We start from the raw sequence: 19,034 nt of genomic DNA, 5'->3' as shown, positions 1-19,034 counted from the left end.
CCCATCAAAACACAACCCATTATAATTGGATATTCTCGTCTTATAAACAATATTGACCTTGAATCGATTCACAAAATTAGTGTAGATGGTAATGACATTCCTTACTGTAGCTCAGTTAAAAATTTAGGCATTATTATGAATAGTACTCTTGACTGGTCAGAACAAGTGAACAAAACTTGTAAAAAAGTATTCTCAGCCATGCATGCATTGAAGAAAATGCACGATATTCTCCCTAGAAACATTAAATTATTATTGGTTCAATCTCTCATCTTCCCACATTTAATGTATTGTAATTCTGTTCTTAACGATATGCAAGTCACTCTGAATGATAAACTACAGCGTTGCCAAAATTATTGTCTACGTTTCGTCTACTCTCTCCAATGCCATGATCATATCACCCCAGCCCACATTGCTAGTTCAACATTGAAGCTTCCCAATCAAAGGCTTTTTCGAATAGTCAAGCTTGTTAGAGATATCTTGAAATACGGTAATCCGAACTATTTTAAAGATGATTTCAAATTTGTCTCTGAAGGTAGGAGGATAGATGCTTCACATACTAGAACCGGAGAAAGTACTTTAAGGATACCCAATCATCGAACTACTATTTTCACAAAATCCTTCTTAGTCAGTGCCTGTCGTGCATGGAATGCACTTCCTGTTTCTATCAGGTCCATCGAGAGCCGAGCGAGCTTCATCCTGACTTTAAAAAAAACATCTTTTGGAAGAAATGACTGAAACTGTCCGGCCCTAGAACGATCACATGACAACCATCCCCCACCCATCCCACAAATACAAACCTTTAAACCTGTTATAGAACGAATTGTATATATATATTATATAAACTCATGTTATTTCACTTATCCACTGCATACTGCTGTATATTACTGAAAGTTGATTACCCTGATCTACTTTCAGCCTACTTCATTTTCTTAATCAATTATTTGATCTTATCTACCTATATAATTATTTTACTTTATAAATTTTCTGTTTTTTTCTCTTAAATATTCATATTGATTAAAACTTTTACAATATTTCCATTAATAAATAAATCCTTAGTTTAAATAATGAAATTAACGTTTTGGTAGAGAGTTAGTGGGGAGGATATTTTTAATATTCTTTCCGAAGAATGGACATTGATATGTCCAAAGCTCCGCCAATTTATGTAGATGCATAACAATATAATTATTATCTATAGTTATTATATTACAAATTGCGTTTTCATATCATATACAGTTCAATAATTATTTTCTTAGTCTATATCATGTAAATTCATCTATAATTTTGCTGTATTGTAAGCTATTGTATATAAGTGTATAAGACAGTATATATTGTAATCTACATAAATAAAGTACTCAATCAATCAATCAATCAATCAATCCGAGGCTGTTTGAAGTTTACCAATAAGTGAAAGATCCCCCGGCCGCGTTACGAGCGCTGCGCAGGTTGAGTTCAATGGTGGGGCCGCCACCTTGCTGCATTATCTGAACTCACAGGATTTTTATAAGGTTTACTCCCCTAGACAAGTTGCTTTAACCCAGCTGATGAGCCTTGTCTACCCAAGAAATTAGAAAAGAAAAAGAAGAAGATTGGTCAAGGAAGACCAGACAGAGAAAATAAGGGAATAGATAATAGCAAAAAGCTCAGTCAATAGAAGAAGCTATTCTAGATATGAGAGAGTTCCAGAGCAGAAGAAGATGAAGAAGGGAGATGGGAGAAGGGTTCTGGAAGTTGGAATCATGTCGCAGATAGCACTGTCTACATGTTTTACTGTGGCAACAGTGAAGGTTACTGCCGATCTGACCAAAAGTAACTTATCTAATTTACACCAAATTAAATCCAACTTTGAGGTCAACGATTTTCTAGTGAGAATTTTATAAGAAAGATTAAAATTTTCAGGGTTGTTTGTATACGGAGTGATGTGTACTCTAACTATAATTATTTTTTAACTTCCGAAAATTTGGTGAAATCTAGTGATATTCTGATTCAATTCAGACCTCCCACTATTTCTCAACAGTAAACAAATCACAAGGATTTCTAGAAAATTCCATAACACTCTTCTCCTTTCACCAACAATAAGTAGATCAAAAGTAAAATCTAAAAGAGAACCTGAAGAAAAGAGTCGATAATAGAAAAAACCTATCAAATAGAATCCTCTTCCTCTTCTATTGTTAGATAAACAAATTTCCCATGTCCTTCAAACACACTACATGGAAGCTGGCTCAATAATAAGCCACACCGTTTGTATTTAGAGAAGGTTCCTGAAGAAAGCCCAATCCATGTCTTCACTGTACTGTATTAGGGTCAGGGACAGTGCAAACAAACTCGATTGTCAGATAGTTGACAAGTTCATTACGACTTACTGTACACTGAACTATGTCACTATGAATATTTAGCACGGCCTACATACCGCCACTTTATTCCTGCAAATACATTGCAGAGGCTCCTGCGATATGCATGTAAACAGTTAGTCAAGGTAGGATACATGGATAGGATAGGATAAGTATGTATGGAAGTCAGAAGTGTATAAATAGGTATGTAGGGTAAGATAATAAGGAAAGTATTTAGGTGGATTTAAGGACTATTTCCTGAGTGATCAAGAAAAAGAAGTTAAGACAGGTTAAGTTGAGAGGAAAATTCAGTCGCAGAAGTAGTAATCAGTGCCAGTAGATCATACTACCTACTATCCAAGGATAGAGCCTACTACCCAATGAAAAAGCCTAAAACCATAGAACTTCTAATGAATATAATAGTGAAAACTCAAATTTGTGTTTTTATTATGGAAAAGTACCACAACATCACTCACAACACAACTGTGAAATATAATAGTATATAAAATGTATGTTATTGTGTTTCTCCAACATCAAGCCCTAACAATAAATAAGAAACAATAACAGCACATTCAAAAAACATTAATCCAGAACGCTCTATTCAATCCTTGAAATTATAAGAACGAAATTTTGGGGAAATATTACAATCTTACAATCTATTTTGCACTATTATTGTATTTTTCGTTCAATTGATTCAATAATTATTACAGGATTAAGATTTAAATTGAATTGAATATTATTGTAATACTTTAAAAATTGTCTCTTTCCTGTTTAGGGCTACTTGTAATATATATAGAAATACAAATCTCAGTACCCTTTTTGAATTATTTTATCACAACATGTTTCGGACATTCATTTGAGAATCACTTGAAAATGGCATTAATGTCCGAAGCATGTTGTGATAAAATAATTCAAAAAGGCTACTGAGATTTGTATTTCTGTAAATAATTTAAAAATTATTGACATCTATTACTTGTTGTATGTATAGCCTAAGTTATGAAAATGGGAATTGATTTGAAATTCTCACTTATAAAAATTATTGAAACACTTATGCAAAACTAATAACTGTGTCTGTAATGTAATTAATATTGGGTCAGCTTGAAACTGCTTCACGCCAATACTAAGTTTTAACAGGCCTGTGCCGGTTTTTCTTTTAATAGTTAATTCGGTAAAAAAATAAAAAAAAAAGATATTAATGCTATGGCCAAGCCCAGTTTTGGGTCAAGCCTGTTGTTCTTCCTAATCATATTTATATGATTTGTGATTGTATAAATAAATGAATAAATCTTGAGGCTTTTTATTAAAACTTAAAATTACTACTTGATAGAGTATTGGATGAAGCGGCGACAAATTTAGACAAAACAAGTGGCGTTTGTTCCTGTAGGATAAGACTAGCTTTATTTGAATCAACTTTTCATTCACAAACACTCTTGACTAAAATCTTCATAGATAATAGATCTTCAGGGAACATAATTCCTTAAATCTTGAATCATACCTACAATGAGTTGCAGCAGTTAACATTCGCAATCTCTCAATGAAATCCTACGATCACTCTCTCAGTCTCAGGGTTGTGTGGCAGAGAGAACCTAGAGTCCTAAATCCGTCCTCAATAAACACAATTATTACATTCAATTCTCTCTCTCGCTCTAAAGGAATCTGAATCTCACTCTCTCCCTCTACATTAGACTTCCTCAATTCATAACTATATCGACTCTTGACAATCATACATAATCCGTCTTATCATCGATACAAATCAATCCAATATCGATACAATTATGACAAGTTTTACGTCATCAATATACCAAGAACAATTTGTTTCTCACAGGTTAGTCAGTAGGCTACTCACTACTTCCTGGTCAAGATACCATCAACAACTCTTGTATTGACGTTTCACAACAAATCAATTTTCAAATTCCAAGGTCACAACAATTTGCATCTGCAGTAACACAGAGAATGAGAAATTCCTTCTTCTTTGTGGTAGTAATGAGTTCACATGTGAATTATTCATTGATGACAGGATTGTTTCATGGGTGTGATGATTGGTTAGAATGACATCAGGTATGAGCAGCGTTCCTGTACAGTAATTATAATAATTGATTTAATGCGTAATAAGTGTTAAAACCGGATATAGTGCAATTGGATGACTACATTAACGGATATTGTAAATGACTATAATCAGATTCTATTCGAACTATCAGAATTCCTTATTAACTACATCACTGCTAACCATTCAACAAATACTGACTATTTCAAGTGAGTATCACTGACGTTTCATCATAAGATGACATTATTGTTCTAATTTATGATCATTGATGACAACTATGTGATTGTATGACAACACAAAAAGATGTCAAGGGTTAAAAAATTGAATATACTCCATATTTCATATCAACCAATTATTGTAGTTCAACCAATGTATCTAGAATACAAGAATGTATTATACCTAGAATGTATTCTCGGTACACAGATGGAAATTCCCGGGCTGACAAATAATTTTTGAATTGTAGCGCTCATCGAATTTCCATCTAGCTGTTTACCCTGCAGTAGCTGCAGTAGATATTTGCAGTAGCAGAAGTCTTCGGGGTGAATTACAGCATTTAATTTGGATTTTCATTTAATAATAATATTCTCGGTACCTTGATTTCAACCAAGGTGGCACTCTTGATACAAACAAGATAGCTTGACTCAAATAAATTAATAGAGAATTGAAAAATGACCAATAACCAGATGGACAGATCTAGTACAATCAATAATCAGATCTATTGTATCTAATATTGAGACCAATAAATACAATAGTCAGATCTAAAATAGATTCAAAATTTGAATTATCTAACACTTTTAATACTTTTTCTATGTATTTCACACGACATGCAGTCAAACATTTGAGTAAATAATGAAAATCTTTAAAGCTGCGTTTACACCAAAGTTATTAACAAAATGTTGATAACTTAATCCTTATAGATTCTATTAGATTGAACATAACTTATCATACACATGATGATCATAATTATGTGATTGTCAAGTTCCATTCAATCTAATAGAATTTATAGGGATTAAGTTACTAACATTTTGTTCATAACTTTGGTGTAAACGCGGCTTTACTTACGGAGACTGTAGACTCGCGATCATTTTCAACAGTTTAGTGACTGTCTAGTGACTGTTGACAATGATCGCAAGACGGACGAAAGTCAACTACGACTACAGTCAGTAAGTAAAAGATTTTGATTATTTACTTAAATATTTGACTGCATGTCGTGTGAAATACATCGAAAAAAAAGTGTGTTAATACATCGCAGCTCGGAATGGATCAAGAAACCATCACCTTTAATTATATATTAAAAATATACGTATTTCAATTGTAAATGAAAGCATACTCTTCAAACGAGTTATTTACTAGCTAATAACTTATTAAAATGCTTGAATTCAATTGTTAATTTACTGTACAATACAAATATTTTATTTATTTTGAAGGCGGCAACTAACGACAGGACAAGTGCGTTGAACATGTGTGTACAGTTTTCTTTGAAGCCTTTTGCTGTAATAGCACAACAATGTATGACACACATGTTCAACGCACTTGTCCTGTCGTTAGTGGCCACTCTAATAAGCTTTTCAGTAGTCTCCAGAGTATTTTCAGTCTTCAAAATTAACCAAGAATATTCTTTGTCAGTGTTGACACATTTCCCGCAAAACGGAAATTATGAAAGACACTGTCATGCGTAAATAAAAGTGAAAGAGCATAAACATCAAACATAATAAGTTCACAAATACTGAAAAGAGGTGTGATGTTTACTATTACATCATCATAGGTTCCATGAATATCTTATTGTATTTAGTAGATGCATAGTGTTTACCGGATGTACCAGTTCTTGAAAGCATTGTTGTATGTTGTATGACTAATTTAGAACAAATAGGTTACATTTTTCGACAAACAGGATAGAATTCTGTCTCAAATGTCCTTCACGTTCCATAATACTTTCTTTCATGTACAGTACAGTGAAATACACTCCAAACTGTTAGCATTGGTTAGATAGATTCATTTACATTGGGATTGGTAATAAGATATGCTGACAGTTTGAAGTAAATATCACTGTCGCTTGCTATTATGTACCTCGTATAGAGTAAACATACCGATTAATTATTTTCAGATACCTAGATTATTTGCCTCTGCTATTCCTATTATTCACTCTCTATTATTTATTCTATACTAGATCCGTGCTCCGCAAGGGTATATTTTAAAACTTGAGAAACTGAAACCTTGAAGAATTGATAATAGGCTTATAACCATCCTCGGTTAATTAAGAATCCATATGCAAACTCTCAAGTTAATCAGTCCAGTAGTTCAGACGTGATGATGCGTCAAACATAATTTTCCTATACCGAGAGTGTATAAGCCAGTTCTTTCCATTATTATAGTGTGGGTACTTATTAGTTGAAATTGTTTTGTGTTTTTTCAATTGTATTGTATCATTGTATATTTAAGTATATGGAATTGTAGAGAACTCGTTCCTCGCACACACGCTTTGCATGTGAGGAACCTTCTTCAAGTTTTGTATATGTATATTCTGTATTGTTTGTACTTCCTAAGAAGAAGAATAAAGATAGGTAATTCCAATTTCAATTTCAATAGATTATGAGAATATCCCCCAAATAGAGAAAGACTCTAGCACCTTATTATTTAAGCGATTTTTCGAAATACTGCAATGTTTTGGAGATATAATTGCCTCTTGAGACACAATACACAGGATATATTACAGTTCTTCAAATAGAATAAAACAAAATAAATTAACCCGATAATCAGAAACTAGTATTTTCTCAGTAGAATGATAATTTGCAATTAATTATTTAGGAAAATTTGTGTGACAATGCAGAATGCATTCATTTTGTTCTTGTTAAATCCTAGTTGGATAAGTTTATATAATCTACATAATTTATCACTATGTAAAGTGTCATTATTGTATGATGTCAAAATAAAAGTGATTTGATTTGATGTAACTCGTATAAGAAAATATGAAGAAATTATTCAAGACATTGAATGCAGCAATCTTTTGATTCAGCTCAATAATTAGACCCTGTAATATTGATATAATGCATTTTAGGGACGGTTTCCGAGCTCGGGATTTAGCCAAGTTCTAGACTTTAAACATCTAGAGGAAAATTGGCTTTCCAAAACGGGGCGTATTAGTAGTTTTTTTGATAATCTTTATTCTCTCATTTCTATAATTGGAAACATTTTTCCTTGACGAAATGAAACATTCCTAAATAACTCAAAATAGCTGAAACTTTACACTATTTTCTCTTAATTTTATTTTGTGTTCAATTTTCTAGTTTTTCGAAATTGAATTAAAACGTGGACTACGACTACGCCCCGTTTCGGAAAGGCAATTTTCTGACTCAAGCTGTTCAAAGTCTAGAACTTAGCTGAATCCCGAACTCGGAAACCGGCCCTTAAGCTGCGTTTACACCAAAATTATTAACAAAATGTAAATAACTTAATCCTTATAGATTCTATTAGATAGAACATAACTTATCATACACATGATAAACATAATATGTGTTTGTCAAGTTCCGTTCAATCTAATAGAATCTACAAGGATAAAATTAATAACATTTTGTTAATAACTCTGGTGTAAACCCAGCTTTAGTGATTTGTCCGTGCGATTTAGTCGTTATTTAAACTGAATTTTCTAGATTAACTGTCATTCAAAATTCATTATTTGTGAGACTTTGCGACAAGCATAAGATTTAATCGAATGAAACAATCTATTCAATTAGTTCAAACTCTCTTTTCTCACGATGAATACGACAAATTCTACAATGAAATTCACTTTAAACTGTCATCATTGATTGAATGGGGAACATTGAAGCTATTATATTATGAGGAATGCTGGAAGTTTCAAGAGACACTCACTGTAAAACAAAATCAAGAAACATGCAACTCCAATTAAAGAAGAATGCTGTAGAATGTCCAATGTTCAAGTTTAATTGAAATTATTTTATCTGCATTGAATCGAACTCACCATCTGGCTTGGAAACATCGGCTCTAAGCGTGTAGCCATGACCAAACATAACTTCTTGCATTTTTCGACCTTTTTCGAGAATCTTCAAGGACACCAGGGATTTCTCGTTCCTGTAAAAACATAATAATAAATACAAACAAGCAATTAAAACATAAAAAGTACAAAATATCTAAAATACAATCAATAAAACTACACTATAAAAAATATGGAATTTAATTCTATTGGAAATTAACCTACTCTCAACTATGGGAAACCCATGTACTAGAGTAGGTGAGGACAAAATAATATACATCTATGTATTATCAATATTCAGTATCTTCTACGGCAACAGATTGAGTACTTTTCAAACGAATTAACTAGCATCATTTAATTTGTATTTTTATATTATCAAAAATGTATTAGAATTAAAAGTGATTAAACTTGTTCAAATTATGGCAGAGTCGGTTTTTTTACAACACATACTAGGCTAGTGCCTAGCCCTAGGGGCGACTTTTATTGAGATACATTACCTATTTTTAGGGTAAGAAAATTTAGCCAATCACAAACTAACCAATGATAAAGTAGCAATTACGTTGCCATGACAACAACCAATGAGAAGTGAGGAATAGAGTGCTAAATATGAGAAAAATTCTACTTTATATTTTGACACAAATAATAATCTACTAGCAAAACTTGCAGTAAAACAAACCAATATTTTGCAGTTTTCACATCTTAGAAATACGTAAAAATACAACAAATTATATTAGGGCACAGGAATAGTAAATCGTCATAACTTGAAAACCAATACTTAGTTTGAAATATATTCAGCAACCAACCATGCTCAACAAAACAACTAAGGGCAGGTTGCCGAGCTCGGGATTTGGCTAAGTTCTAGACTTTAGACAGCTGGAGTCAGAAAATTGGCTTTCCGAAACGGGGCGTAGTCGTAGTCGTTGTCATAGTCACATTTGAATTAAATTCCGAAAAACTATAAAATTGAACACAAAATCAAATAAATATAAAATAATAAAAGCTTCTGCTGTTTTGAATTATTTAGGAATGTTTGACTTCGTCAAGGAAAAACGTTTCCATTGATATATATGAGAAAATAGAAACTGCGACTACTGTCATAAAAATCTGGTGTGGTACACTCACACAACTTTCCTTGCTCATTGAACTGCAAGCCTCATTCTTTAACGAGAATAATTTAGGGGAATAACATAATGACGATTGGCGGCAACATATTTGAAACTTTGATCAGACTACTGTATATGTGTATATAATACAATAATTGTTTTCAGAGTACTTTTTCCTTTTATTTGTGTAAATTGTGAAATTCGATTATTTTTTTTAAAGTCGTCAAAACAGCTGTTCTACAGATCAAATATATCGACTATGTGTTCTCTTTATAAACTGCTCTACCTACCTACATCATACACGAGAAGGAGGTTACAAAGTCCATTTCTCAAGAATGGGGTAGACCCCCCATTAGTTTCCCAGGAAGGAGACTCATGCCAGTTGATGGAGCTGATAAATAACTATACAGTATGAATTTGAAAAAAATCGGTCGTCATTTTTGAGAAAATCGTGAAAAACATGGTTTTTTAGTAAATATCAGCCATTTTTCTTAAGAATATTACGGAGCTCCTGCAATTTTCCCAGAAATGAGACTCATGTAAGTTGATAGGGCTTATAAATCCATGGTATGAATTTGAAAAAAATCGTTAGAGCCGTTTTCGAGAAAACCATGGTTTTTTAGTGATTATCCGCCATTTTTCTCAAAAATATTACGGAGCTCCTGCAATTTCCCTAGAAATGAGACTCATGTCAGTTGATAGGGCTTATAAATAGCTATCCATGGTATAAAGTTGAAGAAAATCGTTATAGCCGTTTTCGAGAAAACTCATAGCATGGTTTATCCTCTGTAGCTATTGCTGGGCAACTGTTTACTTTGCAAAAACAACTAGGCCTATTAGGCTTATATATTATAAATTTGAAGTGAATTTTAGAAAGTCCCTTTTGCTTATTTATTGGACCAACTTGAACATAAAAAGGGTAAATTTGTGTGAATTAGAAGTGCGTGTCCCTAAATTACAAAAAATTGCCTCACACAGGCTCATATTTGCGGGGGTAGGGGGTGGAAACATCACCTGAACTACCAGTAGTTTCTGAAAAATATCTTTTTTAATAGCAGTCCAACATAAAAAAAATTTTTTTGAACTTCTTTGTTTCATTTATCATGATCCTAGTGTTTTTCAATCTTGATATGAGTTATATTGGTAAATTAGTTAACTTTACATTCTTATAGAAGTAGGACCGCCCTTAATTACATACCAGTGAAAAATATTGTTGTTTTTTAATCTGAAAAATTTATATTTTAGGTCATGGCAAGAGTGAAAAAGAAAGTGAATACTGAAAAATATTTAGCCAAAAGAAGAGAAGCCAAGAAACTAAGTATGCAGAGAGCTAGGGAGAAGTTGAAGCAAGATCCTGAAAAACTTGAAGAAGCAAGAAAAAAAGACAGAGAGAGGAAAAAAGCCCAAAGAAAGCCAATAAATGAAATGCCAACCCGACAACAAAGAATTCTCAGAAAACAATGGAAGCAATGTTCAAAAACCTACAGAGAAAAAATAAAGCATCAGGAAAAACTTATAAATGATTTAGATGCTAATACCCCACCATCCAGTCCAGATGCTTTTGCTACTCCACCACCAGAAAAGAGAAATCAGCCATCTACTTCTAGAGTGGAAAGCGGAAAAAGAAGACAGAGAAAAAATAGGAAAATGTTGAAAAAAGAGAATAAAAAGTTACATGACGAAAATGCTACATTGAGAAGAAAGGTTGAAACTTTACGTAAAAGAATTCAGAGATCAAAAAGTCCAATTGAAGTGACACCAAGGAAAAAAGTTAAGCATATGTTAAAAGGACAAAATTGTTCAAATGAAATTAAAAAACAACTTGTTTTTGGAGAAGTGCTTAAAAATCAGATTAATGTTAACTTTAAAGAAGAAAAAAGCCTAAATAGGAAGAGATGTCTAGCCACATTTTTAAGTGGTAAAATAATCAAGAAGTATCGAATGATGTCTAAAGTTAGGGATATTATTTCTCGCAGAACCACAAACTTGAAAACTAACAATAAAAACATTCACAAACTAGTGTGTGAGAGGAAAGATGTTACATATTTTTTGTCCCAAGATGAGCACAGTAAGCAGTGTGCAGGAAAAAAGGAAACAATAACACGAAAAAAAGTAAAAATGCAGAAACGGCTATTAACAGATTCTCTGCAGAATCTTCACAAAAAGTTTACAGCCACTTACCAAAACCACAACGACATGAGCTACTCCAAGTTTTGTAAACTTAGACCGTTTTGGATTACCATCCCTGATTGTAAAAATAGAGACACTTGTTTGTGTAAACTCCATACAAATATGGAACTCGTTGTTTCAAAGTTGAATAGTTCACAACTAATCACTGAGAAAAATACTAAAGATTTGTTATCGAGCCTTACTTGTGATGGAGAAACCAACGAAATTTGTCTTCAAAGGAAATGTGTAATCTGTAAACTCAGAAACATTGATATAGCCTTGAATGATGACAACAAAAATGACACCATTAACTATTTTTATTGGAACACTATTGAAGTAGAAGTAGAAATTAAGGGAATCAAGAAGAAAAAGAAAAAAACTGTGAAAGAAGACAGATCTACTACAAAAGAAATGCTTGTTAGACTATTTAGAGGTTTGTTGAACAAATTTTTGATCCATGTTCTTAATATAAAACACCAGTATCGAGCCATCCGCCAAGCAAAGGAAAACTTGAAAGTAAATGAGGGTTTATTACACATGGACTACTCAGAGAATTATAATTGTAAGTATACAGAAGAGATCCAGAGTTTGCACTTTGGAGGATCAAGAAATCAAGCTACTTTGCACACTTCAATATTATACTACAAAGATAAAGTCACTGAAGATTTGAAATCTGTTTGTTTTTGCACTGTATCTGAAGAAAGGCGCCATGATGCAGTTGCTGTTTGTGGACATCTCAAACCGATTTTCAAAGAAATTAAAAACTTAATACCAAATCTTTCAAAAATGCATTTTGTAAGCGATGGCCCCTCCAGTCAATATCGTAACAGAAAAATGTTTGTTCTCATTGGTGAATATCTGACATCTCTGTTGGGTGTAAGTAGTGTCAATTGGCATTACCTAGAAGCCGGCATGGCAAGGGAGCTGCTGATGGAGTTGGCGGTGTCCTGAAAAGAACAGCTGACAACTTAGTATCAAAAGGAGTAGATATACCTACTGTACCTGTTTTGGTACAACAGTTGAGTCTACACTGCCCTGGAGTAAAAGTGATATATGTTACTCATGAGGAGGTTTTGGAGTGCGATAATCTTCAACTTACATTACCCAAGTTTAAAGGGACCATCAAAACTCATGAAATCTGTTGGGCAGAAGCTAATAAAAACCTGATCCAAGTAAGAAGTCTTACATGTATGTTATGTGCTCCAAACCAAAAATGTAAACATTTCCATATTGGACAGATAAACTTGCAACACTCTCAAGGACAAAATACCAAAACCTCGACTGCTTCAAGTTCTACACACTGTATCCTTTTTACAGCAAAATTCTCTAGAATACTACTATTTTTTACAGAGTAGGCTTAACCAATTTACAAAAATAGTATTAAAATTTAAGACTGACATACCAAATCTACACTGTGGGTTTCTTAAACTGTATAGTTCTAAAATTGGATTGCCTAGGAACAGTTGTTAAAGATCTTACACTATTTTCCTTAACTAATGAATTTTAGGTGGTAAGACCAAAACTTCCATGGACAAACTGAAAAATAGGAACAACTCTTCATTCAAGACCTCGACTGCTACACACTGTATCCTTTATACAACAAAATTATCAATACTAATATTTTTTTACAGAGTATGCTTAACCATTGTTACAAAAATAGTATACCAGGGCTTCAAGACTGGGTTTCTTAAACTGTATAGTTATAAAATTGGATAAGTATTTTATTCTTGAAGTGTATATAACAAAAACAACCAACCTACACTTTTTTTTAAATGGTAACAGGTCATAGCACAAGATAATTTTCAAAAACACTGTGTGCACAAACTAAAAAGGTACAAACATTTGTCCAGTGTAATAGGCCTACAGGTCACAGGTAATAGGCCTAGGAACAGTTGTCAAATATCTTGCAAGCACTATAATAATAAATAAATAAATAAATAAATAGTGCAAGCACTATTTTCCTTAACTAATGAATTTTAGGTGGTGAGACTTTCAAGAACCCTGAAGATGGGGATTGGCTCCTAGTAAAATTTCCTGGGAAGCGCAGCATCAAGTACTACATTGCTATTGTGGAGCAGATCATTGAGACTGAAGGAATTTTTGTTCGGTGTGGAAGAAATATCGGTGACAATGTTTTTAAGTGGCCCGAACCTGAGGACAAATGTTTAATAGACTATGACCAAATTGAGAAAAGATTAAAGCCACCTTCATTCAACTATAAAAATGACAGACTTGTTTCATTTAAATTTGAACATAAATTTGATGACTATCTTATTTTGTAAAATTATGTTTAGTACACACACTTACGGTACATTTTGATGTTGTACCAGACACTATTCTACCTAAGATTTACCAAATAATAAACAAACTAACTCATTGTTTATTGAACAATTCTTTATTTAATCCCTTATGTTTTATCATGCACTTTGGAACAGCCCTAATGACTGTGAGCACAGCGGTCATGTCCGTGGACACAACGATCATATCCGTGGACACCACAATCATGTCGGTGGACACAACGATCATGTCCGTGGACATGTGAAAATTTGATATATAAAAAAAACATGTTTATATCAAGTAACGATCTCGGCCATTTAAACCATAAATTTGTACTTGTAAAAACTGACCAAAAACATTTTTTTCAATTTTTTTTACAAAAGTTCATACTTTTAAAATGTATGTACTGAAATTGTACGTTATTTGGAGATTGACCCACACACACACACACACACAACACACACACACACACACACACACCACACACACACACACACAACACACACACACACACCACACACACACACACACACACACCACACACACACACAACACACACACACACCACACACACAACACACACACACACACACACACACACACACACACACACACACACACACACCACACACACACACACACCACCACACACACACACACACACACACACACACACCACACACACACACACACACACACACACACAGATCAACACCCAAAAATCATGTTTTTGGACTCAGGGGACCTTGAAACGTATAGAAAACTTGAAATTAGGATATCTTAATTATTTTTGGAAAGCAATACTTTCCTTACCTTTGGTAGTAGGGCAAGGAAAGTAAAAACTGCCACTAGGCCTACACCCCGTTTTGGCAAGCCAATTTTCTGATTCCAGCTGTTTAAAGTCTAGAACTTAGCTAAATCCCGAGCTCGGAAACCGGCCCTTAAGAGATGCCAAATTTGTAATTCGAAATATGTACTAATACATATTTTATCAAGGCACATGACCTAGTGAACCATTACAAGCAATACTTAGTTTACAATATTTGCAGCAAGCAACCGTGCGTAACAAAACGATTCACAGATGCCAACTTCTGAAGCGCAAAACTATTTTCAAAGTAAGATTCACTCTAGTCAGCATTGTTTCAATGGGGAGCATCGATGTTATACATACGTATGCTGACAGTTTGAAGTGAATTTCACTATAGTTGTGGGTGTAGGTCGCATCAAATTCCATCTGTAATATTCGGTACAGTTACGCAACCTGATTTCTCCTCTACCTGCAGCGACTTACTTTAGATGGATTATCTTCTGGAGAGATATGAGTGGAGAGAGAGTGAGAGAGAGTGATGAGGAGAGAGAGACAGCGATGAGGAGAGCAACTGGAAGAAGGTATACCAAGAAGGTATTATCCCCATAAATAACATTACTTTTACCTGTCATTATCAGTCAGCTCGCATATTTTAACATAACCATTTATAATGGTGTTAACAGTTCTTTATCACTCTCTCTCACACACACACACACACACTCACTCTCTCTCTCTCTCTCTCTCTCTCTCTCTCTCTCTCTCTCTCTCTCTCTCTCACTCTCTCTCTCTTTGAAACACATATACGAATATACTGACCACTCACACACTCTCTCTTCTTTCTTATTTTCTCTCTCAACATACCGTTCTAGGAGATTATCCATTCACCTTTCCGGTTTTATAGTATTTTTATAAAAGCAGGTAACATACTGATGTTACTCAACACCCTAACAGGACATGAGTCAGCTCTGCTAAGTAACTGTTTGAATTTTATAACTTAATGCGGTAATAGCCTTGATTCTGGTTTTTGTGACAAGTATCTATGAAGCTTGATGATTCATAATGAGGAAAAATAAATAGTTGATCACAATAATTTATTGTCAATAAAATACAGTTAAAGTATTCGCTAGTAGATAATGCAAATTAGATATCTGTTTAGTCGAGCATTAGTCAACTAATTGACTATTACTGAATAGTCTAAATAAATTTAGAATGATCAATCTCTGTTCCTCCTTGCCTTTTTCCCATTATTTGGGGTCGGCTCACCTCGATCTAAGTCTCCAGTTCGAACGATCTCCAGTTTAGAATGATCAATATAAATAAATATAGAAATCTAAGTACTCTTTTTAAAATTGTTTATTCACAAAATTTGTCGGCTATATAATGCCATTATCAAGTGATAAACCTTAGATTTCAATTTTCATTTATATTCAAGAGTAACCCTAACGGAATAAAAGACAGAATGGTCAAATTATGCTATTAAAAAGTGGTTTTGCTTTTCGTTCAAATTGTAATCGAAATTAATCATTGAAAATATTCAACGAAATTGTGGGTTTGGAAATCACAATTTTCAATTTGTGTTACTTTGATACAGAAGTACAGAGCAGCAGACTATAGATAGTAATAAGCAAGCGATATAATTGGTGGACTAATGAACGTCTACCATTGGTGTGGACAAGTCACTCCCACTATTAGCACAAACGTCACAGCAATGGCGGCATTCCTTTTTGTTATGGATGACTGCCATAATAGCATCTTTACAATGGTAGACTACTTTTAACAAGAAGTTAATGCAAATAATATCGTGTCATCAAATAATTATGGTCTGTAATGATCTTCATAATCAAAACATTTCAAATAGAGATATAGTTGTGAATTGGGGGCCAAGGAAATATTAAAGGGAAAATTAAGATTCAAATATTTAAATCTGAATGGAATTGTTAAATTCTTCACATAAGGCAAAATAATGATAGATATGGAATGTATGGATTTAGATTGATTGAGATTCGTATAAAATATTTTGAATTACATAAAAAATAATATTTTTGGAACTCAAAGCTTCAAACTGGAACTTGAATGCTTGAAAATCTCCAGACAACCTTTGGAATAACATTCAACTTAGAACAAATCTCTATCCTACTTATTTAAAGTAGGTAATATACACTGCAGAAATCAATGTCTTTTTATTTACATATAAATTGCAGTTGCTTTTGATATAAGAATTTATCTTATTTTTTTACGAATATCATAATTGTTTTAAAATTGATTTTGATGCGAGAAAAAAATAATCAATTCACAAAAATCTCTCAATATTATCTTCTATCTCCGAGATAGCTGGAACACTTCTTACTTTTAATTTGTTCACCTTCAATTTGTACGGACGTCAAAGTAAACTCCATTTTCTATTATAATGCTGCTGCACCCATTTGATTCGTGCCACTTGATTAACATAAAACCTTGTGTTACATTCAAAGAGCTGAAAGGGAAATCTCCTGGAAACTTCCATGCTTGCATAATATCAACTCTCTTCAACTCATTGGAAAATCTGTATCGATTATCGAGTATTTATAGGCTACTCTGTCTTGTCTTAGATTATCGAAGTCTTTATCAGTCAAAATTTGACTGATAATTTAATACAATTAATTTAATTATCTATAATTTAACTAGACATAATTTAACATCATCTCCTGACTATCAGGTAACGCTATAAGTGATGACAGAGAGAAAAGATAGCATAAGAAGGAATCCCATGGTATATAATATTATCGTTTATGGAAAAAAATCAAAATTTCAAACCGATTTTTGTAAACTAGCCGATTACTGTCAACTTCTGGCCATTATTACTGTTTTGTTGGGAGTGTAAGAGTGTAAGAACGACACAGTATGAGAGACTATCAGCGTCACACAGCTTCCTGAAAAAGAACTACTAGGACTTTCGGCTTGAGTTGACTGCGAAATGTAAAATGTAATAAATAAATAGAATAAAAAAGCCCTATACCATGGGATATTTTAATCTATCTTTTCTTGATGGTTATGATTAGTATTATCGAATAGGATGAGATTAACTGAAGATAATATTTATTTAATTTTTATTTTCACAACAAGAAAAGAAACAAGAAGTAGACTTACTTTCCTTTGGTAAACTTTCGTTTGGTTTTGGCACTTGTTTTCTTTTTTCAATCTATTTCTTTGTTTTGTATATTAGTTGTGTATCCATGCACATAAATCAGATAAATATAAATAATGAAGAAATTATGACGAACCTGGAGTTCTTGAATCCAGCCTTGCCACATGTTATCACATAGAACTTATCGTCAGCTAGTTCCAATGACTTGTGAATTCGAACCGCTATAGGAATTGAGCGTTCCTCCGTTTTCTAAAAAATGAAAAGAACGAAAAACAAAAATAAATAAACAGAAAATAATAGCAATGACATAAAATTGAAAACAGAACAAAACAAACAATGATGTGTAAAAATTATAATATATTGATAGCATGTAAAGGTGCGTACAGATTTACGCGCCGCGAACAAGAGCAATTCACTTTTAATCAGATGATGCCAAGCTTTTTATATCTGTATCTTACCTTCTCTGTAAAAATACAGATATAGTCAGGTGATTAAAAGTGAATTGCTCATGTTCGCGGCGCGTATATCTGTACGCACCTTAATAAGACGAAAATTCAACGAAATTATTTAACAATCAAAAAACAAAGCCTAATGAAATTCTAACTCGAATGGAAACCATTCGAGAATAAAGTTAATGCAGTAAATTGAAAAATACTGGGAAACAGTGATGATGAATAAATGAGAAGAATTTTGAAAGGGGTACTTGAAAGATTGATTACAAATAATTACTTAATCGTCCGAAAATAGTCGTGTCTGGAATAAAAATAAAGGGTGTAGAATTATTTGTAATTAAATTGAAATAAGTATATTCGAATAGAAGTGAAAAAATTCAATGATCAATCACAGAGGAATATTGAGAGTTTGTTTACGAATGTGATATATTTGTGTATGAGTGAACTAGACCTCAACAGTGTGACAGGGTAACTAAAGAATGATAATGGTGATGATGATGGTAATGATTATGTTCAGCCCGTGACGTCATCAGTATCATTCAAATTCAAATGTTTCCGCCATGACACCAAGAGCACCGTAACATTGAAGCTTCCGTTTACCAGGCAGGGTCACCTCTGAGCTCTAATCTCCAATTCATTTAAAAACAGCTCACATCTACCTGCTGTGTATTGAATTCATTGAATTCCATTGGGCATTAAATCCCCTTGTATTTAAAAAAAAAAGCTATAAGAGATTGTTCAC

The 19,034-nt window shown here is 33.2% G+C and overlaps 2 protein-coding genes across 2 annotated transcripts in view; one reads left to right on the top strand and one right to left on the bottom strand.

The window, feature by feature from the left end:
- LOC111053469 overlaps positions 1–19,034 on the bottom strand; it is a 169,526-nt gene that overhangs the window by 38,360 nt on the left and 112,132 nt on the right. Inside the window, exons 4-5 of the mRNA XM_039440061.1 lie at positions 17,977–18,089; positions 8,348–8,457 (exon numbers count right to left, since the gene is read on the bottom strand). Of these exons, the coding sequence (XP_039295995.1) occupies positions 8,348–8,457; positions 17,977–18,089 (223 nt within the window). The remainder of the gene's footprint in view (positions 1–8,347; positions 8,458–17,976; positions 18,090–19,034) is intronic.
- LOC120348694 lies at positions 12,551–14,012 on the top strand. Its single transcript, XM_039440062.1, has 2 exons — positions 12,551–13,216; positions 13,612–14,012. Exons 1-2 carry the CDS (start codon positions 13,159–13,161, stop codon positions 13,911–13,913), a joined length of 360 nt encoding a protein of 119 aa, XP_039295996.1. The 5' UTR covers positions 12,551–13,158; the 3' UTR covers positions 13,914–14,012.

This window comes from Nilaparvata lugens, chromosome 13 (genome assembly GCF_014356525.2).
Source record: "Nilaparvata lugens isolate BPH chromosome 13, ASM1435652v1, whole genome shotgun sequence".
Lineage (NCBI taxonomy): Eukaryota > Metazoa > Arthropoda > Insecta > Hemiptera > Delphacidae > Nilaparvata > Nilaparvata lugens.
This window is presented reverse-complemented; position numbering and strand designations above follow the sequence as displayed.